At 35.4% G+C, this 14,458-nt stretch overlaps 2 protein-coding genes across 2 annotated transcripts; one reads left to right on the top strand and one right to left on the bottom strand.

Moving 5' to 3' along the window:
• Window positions 1-963: 963 nt before the first annotated feature.
• LOC136849090 (annexin B9-like) lies at window positions 964-8,476 on the top strand. The gene is made up of 7 exons (XM_067122032.1): window positions 964-1,121; window positions 1,644-1,820; window positions 2,065-2,243; window positions 2,808-2,983; window positions 3,632-3,805; window positions 4,820-5,001; window positions 7,356-8,476. Exons 1-7 carry the CDS (start codon window positions 1,119-1,121, stop codon window positions 7,407-7,409), a joined length of 945 nt encoding a protein of 314 aa, XP_066978133.1. The 5' UTR covers window positions 964-1,118; the 3' UTR covers window positions 7,410-8,476.
• On the bottom strand, window positions 8,466-12,983 carry LOC136849091 (trypsin-1-like). The gene is made up of 6 exons (XM_067122033.1): window positions 12,826-12,983; window positions 12,527-12,717; window positions 12,245-12,415; window positions 11,005-11,142; window positions 9,962-10,111; window positions 8,466-8,765 (listed from the first exon to the last, which is right to left on the bottom strand). Exons 1-6 carry the CDS (start codon window positions 12,929-12,931, stop codon window positions 8,631-8,633), a joined length of 891 nt encoding a protein of 296 aa, XP_066978134.1. The 5' UTR covers window positions 12,932-12,983; the 3' UTR covers window positions 8,466-8,630.
• Window positions 12,984-14,458: the final 1,475 nt, after the last annotated feature.

The raw sequence follows: 14,458 nt of genomic DNA, 5'->3' as shown, positions 1-14,458 counted from the left end.
CTAACCCAAGCCTTATGGAGGCAAACTGCAAAGGGGGAAAAGTGAGGCGTAACCTCGATGGAGGTGACTGATCCTCTTGCTTTGTGGAATATGGAAGTCCATAGAAATCAGGTATAATGGGAAACGGCGAGAAATTCAAAGCTTGAAATGAGAAGGAAGAAACGTCACTTTACAAAACGATCTTGGAATTGCTTAGGGAAGCAGTAGCCCAGCGGGAGTCATGAGGCTTCTTATCAGACGGAAGCACTCACTCCTCCATCTTAAAGAGCCAGTTTCTGAAATAGTCAGTATCCCTTTGATTCAACTTTATTAACGAAGCAAGTGAATGAACATTAAAAATGAAGGAAAATGGATTATGTATAGATAACGTGAAAAAAATACTATAACATCTTAACCAAATACTATTTTTAAACTATTTAGCAGTGGGAACGGAACTACGGATAAAACCCGTTCTTATTCTGACGTCTCCCACCACTTGTATTTTACATCAGTTCAACATTCAGTTTCATGACAGCGCACCGAAGATTACGTAGCGATAAATGTTTGAAATGGCTAATTACACATATGCATACATACTGTGTGTAGATTATTGTATTATAAAACATGATAAAAGAGGCCATCATTTTGTTATTTGCGTAATTTATCTCTATATTTATCTAACAAGCAAACAAAATTAAAGCCACAACAATTACGCGCTGTAGCTCCTCATGCAGCCTAACTGAATAACTCTGTCTTTAATCATTTGTATAGCAATACAAACACAAGAGATAACCATTATGATGACGAATTCGGTTCCAAGAACCAGCTTTCATATATTTTCAACGTGACGTTATCACACGAGTGTGACATTATCGGCCTAGATAAGAATCATTTGGTCGTGTATGAAAGTTTATTGGATTAGAGGCATTGTTATCTAGCTGGTGGTTTCCCACGTCGGAACCCCAAACACCAGTTGTCAGGTTGTAATTAAGCAATATTTAATTAAGATTTCATGAACGGATGATAAGGGTTTAGCAACGCGAGATAACTCAGACATATATACTCGCGAGGATTAATGTCTACTCCAGTGGCAAGTTGTGTTTCACAGGTGCAGTACTGTAAATTCAACCTCAACAAGAATGGTAAGTATAAAGGAGGCTTCAGTTTCAAAGGTGTAACGAATCGTGAGTGATTTGCGGAGGACTGTAGCTTACAACATTGCATTTTTTTAAAGTGAATACACAGTCGATTGTGATAGTTTTCATAAATCAGTTTGACTGCAAATACCTTCTGCTGTTGTGACTCGCATTCCAATATTCAAACTAGGCTTGAGGTACTTTGTCTATTTGCATACACACACGCATATATATATATATATATATATATATATATATATATATATATATATATATATATATATATATAAGTTTATATGGTCAGGAAAGTGAAACAAAGGAGTGTGCACACAAAGAATAAAGGACAACAGGCTAGCGGAAAAGATCATAGTTCCGGGTTGTTGGGAGGAAGAAAAAGAATATAATTTGAAATTACTAGATAAAGAGTGAAAGAGGTATCTGAATGGCAGGTCTCTTTCTAATGTGAACCTTTCTATAATTTATTAGCCATGTCAATACCTAAAGGTGTGTGCATAATATCACTTACAGGCTGCAGCAACGGTGAAGCCTATGGTTCCTTTCGAACCCACAGTAGACGCAGAAAACCTGAAGAAGTCGATGAAGATTCTTGGTACTAATGAGGATGCTATCATCGAAATTTTAACGAAGAGAACATCTTTGCAGAGACAGGAAATTCTGAGGCAGTATCGCCTTGCATACGACAAGGTAAGGTTTCACATTTAAACAGCAAAAGCTACTCATTTTTAACAGTAACGATTGTACTTATATTACATTTTCTGCCTGTTGTTTTAATAACCATGAAGATTTCAATATTATTAAAAAGTAAAGATTTATGCCTCCTAATGGTCATAGTTCCATATTAGCATATGTATGCACGTGATGCATTTATGTACGGAAATCGTTGTTAGTGTTAAGAACGTTCCCTTTCATCATTGTATTCTTGTTGAAGGATTTAGTCAAGGACCTTAAGCATCATCTCCATGGAAAATTCGAGGACGTTGTCTTGGCTTTAATGACGCCCCTGCCCGAATACCTCGCCCACGAACTGCACCGGGCAATGAAGGGCAAAGGCACTAACGAGAGGGTTCTCATAGAAATTCTATGCACAAACGACAATAAGAGCATAAAGTAAGTTTTTCAGAGAGAGAGCGTTCTTATAAAAATGAGAGTATGTTAAAATTTAGCCTGCAGGAAGCACATATCTTCCTAATATATTTGAATCATATACTTCAACAGCATTACTCATTTTGACATATAAAGTATCAAATGTATTATTTCTTCTTACAGTTTCCGGCAACTTTTTCTGCTTTTAGTCCCTTTTCAAAAATACTCTTATATTCTTCTTTTTGTTGTATCTACATCAACTACTCCGTTCTTTTGCGATTTCACATTCCGAAAATCACCCCTGTTCACTTTCTGTTTCATATTCAAATGATGGTTACACTATAGAAGAGAGATCTTGTAATCCTTTATTAATTCATTTTTTTAATCATTAGTCAGTGATTTTTAAAACATGCCTGGCACATAATACACACACTTACATTAATACGTACACGCACACACAAACACACACACATATATACATATGTGTGTGTTTGTATATGTGTGTGTGTATTTGTATGTGTGTGTGTATATGATTGTGTGAGATAGAGAGACAGAGATTTCATTATAATTTCCAATTATATCCCATAGGGCCATCAAAGCGGCTTATGAGGAACAAAATGGGAAATCCTTGGAGAAAGCAGTCAAAGAGGAGACATCTGGAGACTTTAAGAAGCTCTTGGAGGACCTTGTGTCCTGTGACAGGGAGGAGGACGAGTGTCGACCAGAGCTGGCCTCTGAACTTGCCAAGGAACTGTTTGATGAAGGTATATAATCATTTGAGTGCTTCTTTGGACAGATACTCCTCGCCAAACCTCTCCTTGTAATTCTGTTATGCACCATTTCAATCCAGTCGAGAGTGTTCAAATGCTCATTGTATTTAAGCCCGCCAGGAGGTTGTTTTTTATCATTTCTTAGCCAACACCCTCCCCCACCCCGCCCCAACAACTCCGTGGTTCTTCTTTCACGGCAACTTCTATTACCAGTTTGGACAGATATTGAGGAGACAGGTAACTTTGGTATCTATATTACCTTGTTGAATACGATGTTGTTTAGAATTATTTGGAATGGTGGTAAGGCAATATGCAATTGATGAGATAGCGGTGAAGAAACTGTCGAGCTGATAGTACTGTAATATTTAACAAATTTTCAAAATACCACCCACCGCGAATGCTTTCATTCTGCTCGAGAAAAATCTTCCAATTCTTCCTCGCTTATTTAGTTTCGTTACGAAATAAACACAGACGTTATCAAAAAGTAAATTTTCATTTCCAGGTTGTTACAACCCCCTTTATCTAAAAAAAAAAAAATGCAGAGTCAAACAAAAAACGAATCGATTCCAAAAAATCTATCAACAAACTCTCAGCAAAAGTTAATTAACGTCTGACAGAAAATTTTGCTCTTAAATTCTACAGGGAAAGGCAAGTTAGGCACAGATGAAGACAAACTCAGACGTATTCTGACCACGTATTCTTATAGCACGCTGCGGTGCGTATTCGTAGAATACCAGAAGTTGGCAGGCAGTTCTTTGGAGACGGATCTCAGGAGCGAACTATCCGGCGATTTCATGGAAGCCATGTTGGCTGTCTGTAAGTGTCTGCAGAGTATCTTGTCCGTTCCTGTGGATGATTAGTATCTGTCCCTTCATTTCGACACAGTGAACGTTACTGTTTATTATTCCATCTCAATTTCCATCATATCGTCATGAAATTTTACCGGTAGGTATCGCATGACCTTCTGATTAACTGTCCTGAATAATTATGACATTAATCTAACTATCTTTAAGGTTACGAGTTCCTAAAGATGGCAAAGATAATTGAAATACCGGTTGGAATATTATTCATTTATTTATTTATTTTATTTCATTATTATTATTATTATTTTATTTATTTATTTATTTATTTTATTATTATTATTATTATTATTATTATTATTATTATTATTATTATTATTATTATTATTTTGCTTATGTCCGTCATATTTGTATCCCAGGTCTCATTTGATATCCAAGGTTTGAGTCTTGTCCCTCTCAATTATTCTTGCTGATTAATATCCTGCTAGAAAATATTGGGTCTTAATTGCATTATTTTACCATAACTTATTAAATCAAAGGCGTTACAAAAAGATAAAGACGAGTAATGACAGGCTTGAAGCAGATAGTGTTGCCAATGTAGCGATACCGGCTGCTTAAGGTCTCAGTTCACCTATGATGATGGTTGATATTTCATAACTATTATTATTATTATTATTATTATTATTATTATTATTATTATTATTATTATTATTATTATTATTATTAGCAAGAGTATTTTTCTAGATTGTAGAATTCTTCCTGACTAACCAATCTAGATGTTTAGAAAAATCGAATATCTAGTTTCTTGATATGAATAATTAATTGTCCTGATCCTGAACTGTCATCGTAGATCAGCATAATGCAACATTATAAACTAGTAATAAAAGTTCTGTAGTCCTATCCCACGTGAATCATGAATTCTGCGCCACGTTACAGTAATGTAGAGGATATAAAACACTTGGGATAGATTTTCTGCATCACCAATTATTCTCGACGTATCTCAATTCCTTCCCTTTTCCAACACCTCGAGACTCGAGCATCCAGAATCCAGCGAACTTCTTCGCGCGCGAACTACACGCCACTATGAAAGGAGTGGGGACGCGCGACCGAGCCCTGACTCGCCTGATCGTGTCCAGGTGCGAAGTGGACACGAAGACCATTAAGACCGAGTTCATAGACATCTACGGAAAGACCCTCGAAAAGGCTATCAAGGTGAGACGGACGCGAGAGGAGCTTTGATTTAGTTTATTCATACACCCCTTGGCATAATCTTGGTTGTGCTCGTCGTTTAGGATACGTTAGATTATACCAAACAGTCATGCATAATCGCAAATTGCATGCACAGTTTTCTTGCTACTTTCATGCTCATATACAGGTACTGGAACACATAGACACACACACACACACACACACACACACACACACACACACACACATATATATATATATATATATATATATATATATATATATATATATATATATATATATATATATATATATATATATATATATATATATATATATATATATATATATATATATATATATATATGGAACCTAAGTACCACTGTACCTAAGGCTTTTTCTGGGCAGGTTAACCGCGTCGCATGCCAGCGTGTTTTCAACTTCCCGACTCAGCAGTGACCTAATTGCTGAGTCGGGGAAGCTGGGGAAACACGCTTGCATGCGAAGAAGTTAGCCTGCCCAGGTAAAGCCCTAGGTACAGTGATATATATAGTATGTATATATATATATATATATATATATATATATATATATATATATATATATATATATATATATATATATACATATATGTGTGTGTTTGTATATATATATATATATATATATATATATATATATGTGTGTGTGTGTGTGTGTGTGTGTGATTTTTGTCACTTATATGCACATGACTTTTTATATTCACAAATATTAAGCCATAATTATCGTTTAATATCGATTTCACCAAGGGAATAGCTTACACCCGAAGGGAATAACCATAGGGAATTATAACTGAGAAGTGCTTCTGCCCCGCCCAGGATTCGAACCTGGTTCGTTGATGTAGAAACAATCATAGCTGAGTAGTCGAAAACGATTGTTTATCGTTGTTCCGAAACCAAAGGCCCAGGTTCGAATCCTGGCCGGGGTGCAAATTCCTGAGATGCATGCCAGTATTGCACTGGCCCCGGTTTTGGTTAGGTTAGGTTGGGTTAAGTTAGAATTAGATTATAATTCCAACACGACAGTAATTTGGGTGTGGGAAACATAATGAGATCATTTTCAAGAAAATTCTATGGTTTGTTTGTAAGATATGGCGTCCCGCTTTCTTCAGGGAAAGGTCCTAGTACTCGGTTACCTCTTGGGAAAGGGTGGGGAAGAAACACTTGCACCATATAATTCTCTTTGGGCGTAAGTTATTCCGAAATTATAGTGAATTCTATATCAAGCGATATTTATGGCTTAAATATTTTTGCGTTTATACGAGAGTATACTTTATACATGTATATATACACATATAATTTATGTATGTATATATATACTTTATACATGTATATATATACACATATAATTTATGTATGTATACATATATATAAAATCCTTGTGTGTGTATCTGCATTGAGGCAATATACATCAAGTACATTTCTATTATAATATTGCTATTTATAAATTATGTTCATACAAAATAGAACACATAGTAGGCTACAATGCCTGGCAGTAAGTACGCATTTACTATTTTTGAAACATTCGTAATTGCCACTTTCATTTATTCCGTAATTGCTACTTTCATTTATTCCGTAATTACTATTTTCATTTATTTTGTAACTGGCATCTTCATTTATATCGTAACTATTTTCATTTATTTCGAAAATGCTATTTTCATTTATTTAGTAAATGATGTTTTCATGCATTTAGTAACTGCTATCTTCATTTACTTAGTAAATGGTATTTTCACTTATTTAGTTATTGGTATTTTCATATGTTTCGTATTTACTGTTTTTATTTATTCCTGAATTGCTGTTTTCATTTATTTCGTAAATGATGTTTTCATGTATTTTGTAATTGCTATCTTCATTTACACAGTAAATGCTATTTTCATTTATTTAGTTATTGGTATTTTCATTTATTTCATACTTACTTTTTTCATTTATTTCCAGATTGCTATTTTCATTTATTTAGTAAATGCTGTTCTCATGTATTTAGTAATTGCTATCTTCATTTACTTAGTAAACGCTGTTTTCATTTATTTAGTTATTGGTGTTTTCATTTATTTCGTATTTACTATTTTCATTTATTTCTAAATTGCTATTTTCATTTATTTAGTAAATGCCGTTCTCATTTATTTTGCAATTGCTATTTTCATTTACTAGTAAGTGCTATTTTTTTTCAGTTACTTAGTAAATGCTATTTCCTTTCATTTCACTTTCTCTTTTAGCTGTTCTCATTTATTTTGCAATTGCTATTTTCATTTACTTAGTAAATGCTATTTTCACTTACTAGTAAGTGCTATTTTTGTTCAATTATTTAGTAAATGCTATTTCCTTTTATTTCACTTTCTCTTTCAGGGTGAAACACATGGTGACTACAAAAAGGTCCTTCTTGCCCTCATCGACGGATAACCACTCCAGATAACATTTTGTCAACAATGCTGAGGCAGCATTATTCCTGGACATTATCTCTAAGCACCAGATAGCGTATCGCCACATAGTTAAAATTCATTGAGGGATTTTTCTAATTCTTGCTTCTTATCTATACACACATGCATACACACACGCACACACAATATATACATACATATATATATATATATATATATATATATATATATATATATATATATATATATATATATATATATATACATAATATCAATTATTCAACTGTTGTTTGAAAAAGTTATTTATCGATCTTCAGTGTTTTTGGAAGTGGAAATTCCTAATATTTCAGTCTTTCTACACACATACATACACACACGCACACACACATATATATATATATATATATATATATATATATATATATATATATATATATATATATATATATATTATTCAAATGTTGTTTGAAAAAGTTATTTATCAATCTTCAGTGTTTTTGGAAGTGGAAAGTCCTAATATTTCAGTTGAAAGCCCCAATGTAATAACTTTTAGTTACGAAATTCTTTCTGTTCTTTACTTACTAGAGGATTATTTAGCCTAAGAGACTGAAGAATGCAAGGCAGAAGAGCTATCGACATAGTGCTCGTTGCCCTGTCAAAAGTGTTTACTATCAAAGCAGGAGGGCCTCGATGAGGTAATCCTTTCCCCCGTGGGATGATATCATTCATCAGATATTCATAAGATAAATTTCTATCTCTCTCTCTCCTTGCATAACTGTGTAAGCCTATATGAAAGAATACATCATTCATGCATACTGACACTTATGCAAGCTTACACTCTTTTAACCTTTATTGCAGTTAAGTTGTTTGTTGAAACCTTAAATTCAATAAAATAAATTTCAGTTAAAAAATAGCATTCAGACTGAAATACAAATATATTTTTGTTTTTGTCGATTCCTCTCTATCTGTTTTAATGAAACTCCATTCTTCTATCTTCGCTGACTTCAGCATTTGCTTTTTCTCAGTCTCTCAGACATTCAGAACAATCAAGAAATAGGCAGTTTAAATAATAAATAGATTAAAAATGGAGACTAGTTTTTTATTAATCAGAGTTTCCAAAAGCACAAAATGTTGCTGAAGTTCTGCTTTTTTTTTACATATATTTTGAGATATCCTGATTTAGGAGTGCAGTATGTTTCGATGGTTGTTTACATTAAACCTGATCCTGCAACTGCTCCGTTGCTTAGAGAACAGCTCCTTTGCAGTATATTCCATCAGCCGTGTTGGCTTTGATCCAGTCGAGGTACTTGTTTACTCGGGTATAGACGCCTGGGTATCTTTCTTCGGCGCATCCGTAACCCCAGCTCACAACTCCGATCTTGTAATAGAAGAATAAATGAACAACAACAGATCTACAGCTAAAAGGGTCCATTTCTCTTAGACAAATCATGTAAACACATTTCTTGATGATTTTTACCAATTATCAAGAGTAGTAAAAGACCTTAGTTAAAAGACAAAGCCCTGGAGATGGCAAGGCCAGAAGGTAATGAACAGTGAATTACATTTCCAAGATTTTTTTGTTTAGCAATTTATTCATATGTCAACAACATTCACCCACTGTCAGCATTAGACTTGTTGAACTTATTTTACACCAAGCAAGGACTTACAAAACCTTCCTATGTGTGACCCTTATTCGGACGTATTACAAACCTATAAGGGTCAGTCGTAAAGTGTTCAGCCTTCTTATTCCACCATTGAGAACTGAGCAGCTTTCTCATATTTGGAGGGAACAGGGCAGAAGACGAACTCTTGCCCGTAAGTCCGAAAACAACGACTAACGAACAAGGGATGTCATTCGTCGGATGATTTTGGACTAAGGGCATCGGTGCTGCAAGTGCACACACTACTTTAACTGGCATGTTGGAGCTAAGCACGCATTTTTCAAGATATGTACCACGATTTTTGACACCAGAGAAGGGGATGACCAGAGTGAAAACTTCCAGGAACCTTTTTACTCGTTTCTAGGCTGATCCAGGCAATATCTACAAGAAATTAATAACCCAGAATGACACATGGGTCCAATTCTCAAGTTGAGGTTCCAAAAGTCAAAGCAAGCAATCAAAAGACAACGGTTTTTTATTTTCCAAATAAATAAGAGCAGGTGGTGTATACTAGCAAGGTGATGAGCTTGGTGTTTTGGAGTTATGTGATTAACTACTTTGACAAGGGAAAAACCAATAACCGGGAATATTACACATCAGAATTTCAACAAATGAAGACAGGGACGAAGACAAAAGGCAGATGAAAGCTCAGAGTGGCGTGTTAGTGCTCAAGGCAATGGCCCAGTCCACTCTGCGCAGGTGGCAATGACTGAAATGATCAACTATGGCTGTGGAAGATTATCTGAAGGCTAGTGATTCAACCCTCTTTTTTGCAGCAGGGTAGAAATGCTTGGGGGAGATTTTGAAAATAGCACAGGAACTTTCTACCTCCTACATTGAGGTTGATAGCTTTTTGAATGAGCCATGCACAGGGAAATGTTACTTACTGTTCTGACTTGAGATTTGAACTAACCTGGTCATAATTTCCACCCGCATCCCTGAAGACCAATGGTCCACCCGAATCTCCTTGGCAAGAGTCCTTTCCACTGGCGCCAGCACATAACATTGTATTCTTGATAGCGCTGCCGTAGGAATGGCGCCTACAAATATTATTTGACATAACCTAAAGAAACAAATAAAACATTATAATAATTTCTTATTTCAGTCAAAGGTAATATAAATATTTAATGTTAAAAAGAAATGTTGGAAAACACTTGGGAAATTTTTCCCCTAAAAAAATAATTATGAAACGATGGCTAAAAAGGCGGTGAAATAAGAGTAAGAAATCATCTAGAAAAAAAAAAGGAGTAAGAAATCATCTAGAAAAAAAAAGTAAATGACGCTTGGGAGACAAATTCTAAAATAACTGTCGGGTTCCTTTTGGTAAATAATCTCACAAATTATCTCACAGAAACGAGGTTTTTCCACTGACGGTGTTAAATTTCAGGTTGAGCCCTGAAATGACTGACATTAACAACTAAGATTGCTCTACAGAGGCTTGCTTTTGCAATGTAGTGTAAAAGTTTCATTATTTTTATGCTAATGATCCTGAAACTTACAATCAATCAATCACAAAGAAAATTGGTGAAAAGAAAAAGATTTAGAGAATGAAGATTTTTAAAATTGATTGGTTTTGTGATCAATTTCAAAACTGCTATTAAGACAGATGACGAAAGCAATTATCTTTTGAATGGCTTTATCTGTATTTTTATTTACAGTTTTATTCAGGAGTCTTATTTTATGGGAATTCAGCCTTACGCACAACATGAACCTGTTGCTAAACCAGCGAAATCAGCCAACCCGAAGACATATAACAGTTTTTAGCCATCATCTAAACTCATCTGAACTCGACTTAGGTAACATTTACACTGACGCCTAAATATATTTCCTTCCACGAGACAGTCTGCGTGATCTGCCGTAATATGACAGACTCCCACTACACCAGTACCATTAATAACTTTAAAAACGTCCTTTCAGGAAATTAACTGAAGACTAATGGCTTCTATCGCGGCTTACCTTTACTGTGACTTCCTTCAGGGTATTGGAAGGCTTTCCTCCGTCACTTGTGTATCCCCAGCCAGTGACGGTTGCCTCTTTGTTTGTATAGAGTGGCGATCGGGGCGGCACGCATACTGGCAGTACTGTGCTGCTCACCTGCCATTGCAAAAATAAATAAATAAATAAATAAATAAATAAATAAATAAATAAATAATAAAAACAAAAATAAAAAGAAGAAAAAACACATGAGAGATTTCAGATCCACCTTGGTTTCGTACTTCACAGAAATGCTTGGTTTTCCTTTTATCTCGCCATTTGTAAAATATGAAAAAAAAAAAAAATCATATACTCTGAATTCATACAGTAACGCACTCTAAATGAATAATTGTTATGGCAGTGTTGTATCTAAAATGGGTTCTGTTGCTGATTTCTTAGGGAAAAAAATAACCGAAACTATTACTCTCCCCTTCCCTCTTCTTATTCTTCTGTCTTGATTTACCCCGATTCTACATGAATTCAGTTGGTTTTGAACATGTAACTAAAAACTTTGATTTAAGAAACATGGAGGCAAACTGGCAATTTTGACGCAATCATATACCTGTATATGACAAAGTCACAAAGATCTTTTTCGTGAGGCTACACTAGATGAAAACGTTTAAAATTGCATTTTTGTCTTTTGAAGGAAATTAAGAGATAAATATGTTATTTAGAATATAAAAAGGTCCTACTTATTAGTTACCCAGAAACGTGAACGCTAGCATGATTTCTAGAAGAATCCTTTGAATCTTCGTCCGCTGTTATTCAAATAATTATTGTTACCAGTCACCGTGCCGCGAAACATTCACCAACGCCGTTTTACGGAGGGTTCGAAAGGACCGGAGGCGCGCGCGCTAGTCTCGGCAGGGCAAACCCGGTGACAGTCGCGTACGTGTATGACCAGCTTAAAATACTTTGTGTTCATACCAAAATATTCACTATGCTTAATTTCAGTAGGTGCAATCGGTGTCTTCAGTTTCTTTTTACTTATTCGGTTATGTATAAATCAATACAATGATGGGAGGAATTTAAATGAAAATATGAAATTCCATGGAAAATTGCTGTGGATATTTTCCAAGATTTATGCTTACTATAGTTCTTCATTTAGTTCGTACACCTAATCATTCTTAGTTGCATCCAAGACATTCTAAAAAATCGTGGGAAATTAAGATTTGGAAAGTTCTTTTCATGTAAAAAAAAAAAAAAAAACAAGCTACATTACCTTTACACTAGACGATAATTTGAGGAGAGCAATGTCATTGATTTCGTCTCCAGGAATATACCTCGGATGTTCAATAATTTTCGTCACGCTGCGAGTAACGAGTGATGTTTCCCCGGAAGTACTAAGCCGATGTTCAGCCAGGCGTACTGTCAGATCTCTGGGCCTTAACCCCTAGAGAACGAGGAGAGGTCTCCTTAAACCATTTTGCCTTTATTTGAAAAATGGTTGAATTTGTGAAATTATATATTCAGATAGATATCCATTAAGCACGGCTGATCTTACTTCTGTGCAGTGAGCTGCGGTAAGGATGTATCTGTCATTGATGAGAGAGCCACCACAGAACTGATCGGACCCTTTCATGAGAGCAGCTTGCCATGGCCATTCGTTGATCTCAGCATCATTACCTCCTACGATCCTGGATTCTTCCTTCTGTCCACACCTGCATGACTTGTCATATTTCACCCGAGGCTGAACTAGGAAATAAAATAGAAAGCTGCATTTATACATTGCTAAAAGAAAACGAACAGGATGCTTTCACCTTTCTTTCGTATATCGGGAATGACAGTTCTCTTGATCCTTACTTATGAATGGATGCGTTGAGTTGAGGTGTTGAGCAGAGGCCCAACTGAGACCTGCTCCCATCGTCACCAAACACAAGTACATCAGGAGGATCTGAAGGGTGGCCATGGCTGCACTAATCAACGAGAGACTTATCTCTGGATTTATAGTCTCCAGAACGGTGAATTACACATTCAGAAAACACCTGGCAGTCTACAGAAAGTACACATATTTCAGGTGTTTTTGATAGTACTTGCTGAGTCATGGATAAGTACCCCTTTCAATAGAAAGGTTTTGATGAGGACTAATTCCCCATTGGGGTTCAATATTTTTATCCCCCCTTTTTGACAATTTTTTCTTCATCAGCTGAACTGCTTATGCTAATTTTTCTAGCAAACACACGACTTATATGAATGGGAATTTTCGTATAATTTGCGTGCCATGTTCTTCAGAATAAATGTGATTCTACAAATTGGTTGCCGAGTGTGAAAATGTGTTCGATTAAACATGACCATATCACAAATTCCAGAACAAACAAATGAAGAAGCTAAATCTAAAGCTCTCAGTGGTAACAGAATTTTAGATTTCCCAACTGTCAGATATTCTATTAAGTCATCTTTTCACAATTTCATTCTTATAATTACGTTGTAACATTTTCTACTTTTGGTCCAGCATTAAGTGTCCCTGTGCGAACGATTGGCATAGATGTTTGACATAAGCTTGTCTTAAAATCTTACCTATTTTATACCTAGTACGTACGTACCCCAAAGTAATAAAAATCTCCCTTTAATTTTCGCTTTAACTTTAGCTTGTATAAAAGATGGATTTGAGAATGTATCTACATCATAAGATATAAGCATTTATAAGGTGAATTTAAGAGTAGGTATTCCATTGACAGTGATAACAAAATACCTGTAACCGGCAGACTCTATAACGTGAGATCAAAGCTATTGATTATAGATACTCCTTTGGATGGAACCATCGAGCATACGGCTCACGGTGTGTAGGCCTATACAACCTGGTCGCCTCGGCCCGGACCGGATGGTTGTTATTGTCCCTTTTACAGAGCAACGACCATCAACACTGGAGCCTAGATATGTGGAAGGCAGCAGTTGCCGTGAGCATGCAAAGTAAAAATTCACATAGGAATCATGGGGTCAGCTGATTTACTCCCAGAATCTAATTTGTTTTTGATATGCCGGGCAGGCGATAGTGTGCTTACATGTTGGTCGGTCAGATATGTGACCTATAATTAATGTTATGTGATGCACGTGACGTACAAGCACGTGACTCAGTGACTGGCTGTCTCTGGTGACTGGAACTGTCTAACGGAGCTGGCAAAAAAAAATGTTATAAGTTGAACTTTACGTTACAAATGAGTGTTTTTTTTTTTAATGATGACTGCTTACTAGGCTGGAGCAAAAGAATGTACAGATAGTAACACAAAAACAACAGTTGTTACAACAAAAAATTTTTTTATAGACCAATTTTATTTAACAAATTTTTAAAGACTTTTACACATGGCGGCATCTTAGTTGCAGGAGTAAAATATCAAATGAGTGTTCGACACACATATACACACTATATATATATATATATATATATATATATATATATATATATATATATATACATACATACATACGTACATACATA

Source organism: Macrobrachium rosenbergii, chromosome 20, assembly GCF_040412425.1.
Source record: "Macrobrachium rosenbergii isolate ZJJX-2024 chromosome 20, ASM4041242v1, whole genome shotgun sequence".
Taxonomy (NCBI): Eukaryota; Metazoa; Arthropoda; class Malacostraca; order Decapoda; family Palaemonidae; genus Macrobrachium; species Macrobrachium rosenbergii.
This window is presented reverse-complemented; position numbering and strand designations above follow the sequence as displayed.

What these genes read in the sequence shown, in the direction of transcription:
- LOC136849090 (XM_067122032.1), top strand. An exon ending in CAAGGAACTGTTTGATGAAG is followed by an intron (nt 2,984 to 3,631) that starts GTATATAATCAT and finishes TAAATTCTACAG; the next exon opens with GGAAAGGCAAGTTAGGCACA. An exon ending in CCCTCGAAAAGGCTATCAAG is followed by an intron (nt 5,002 to 7,355) that starts GTGAGACGGACG and finishes TTTCTCTTTCAG; the next exon opens with GGTGAAACACATGGTGACTA.
- LOC136849091 (XM_067122033.1), bottom strand. Translation starts at nt 12,931, where the DNA reads ATGGCCACCCTTCAGATCCTCCTGATGTACTTGTGTTTGGTGACGATG. An exon ending in CTCAACGCATCCATTCATAA is followed by an intron (nt 12,718 to 12,825) that starts GTAAGGATCAAG and finishes TTTATTTCCTAG; the next exon opens with TTCAGCCTCGGGTGAAATAT. An exon ending in TGAAGGAAGTCACAGTAAAG is followed by an intron (nt 10,112 to 11,004) that starts GTAAGCCGCGAT and finishes TTGTTTCTTTAG; the next exon opens with GTTATGTCAAATAATATTTG.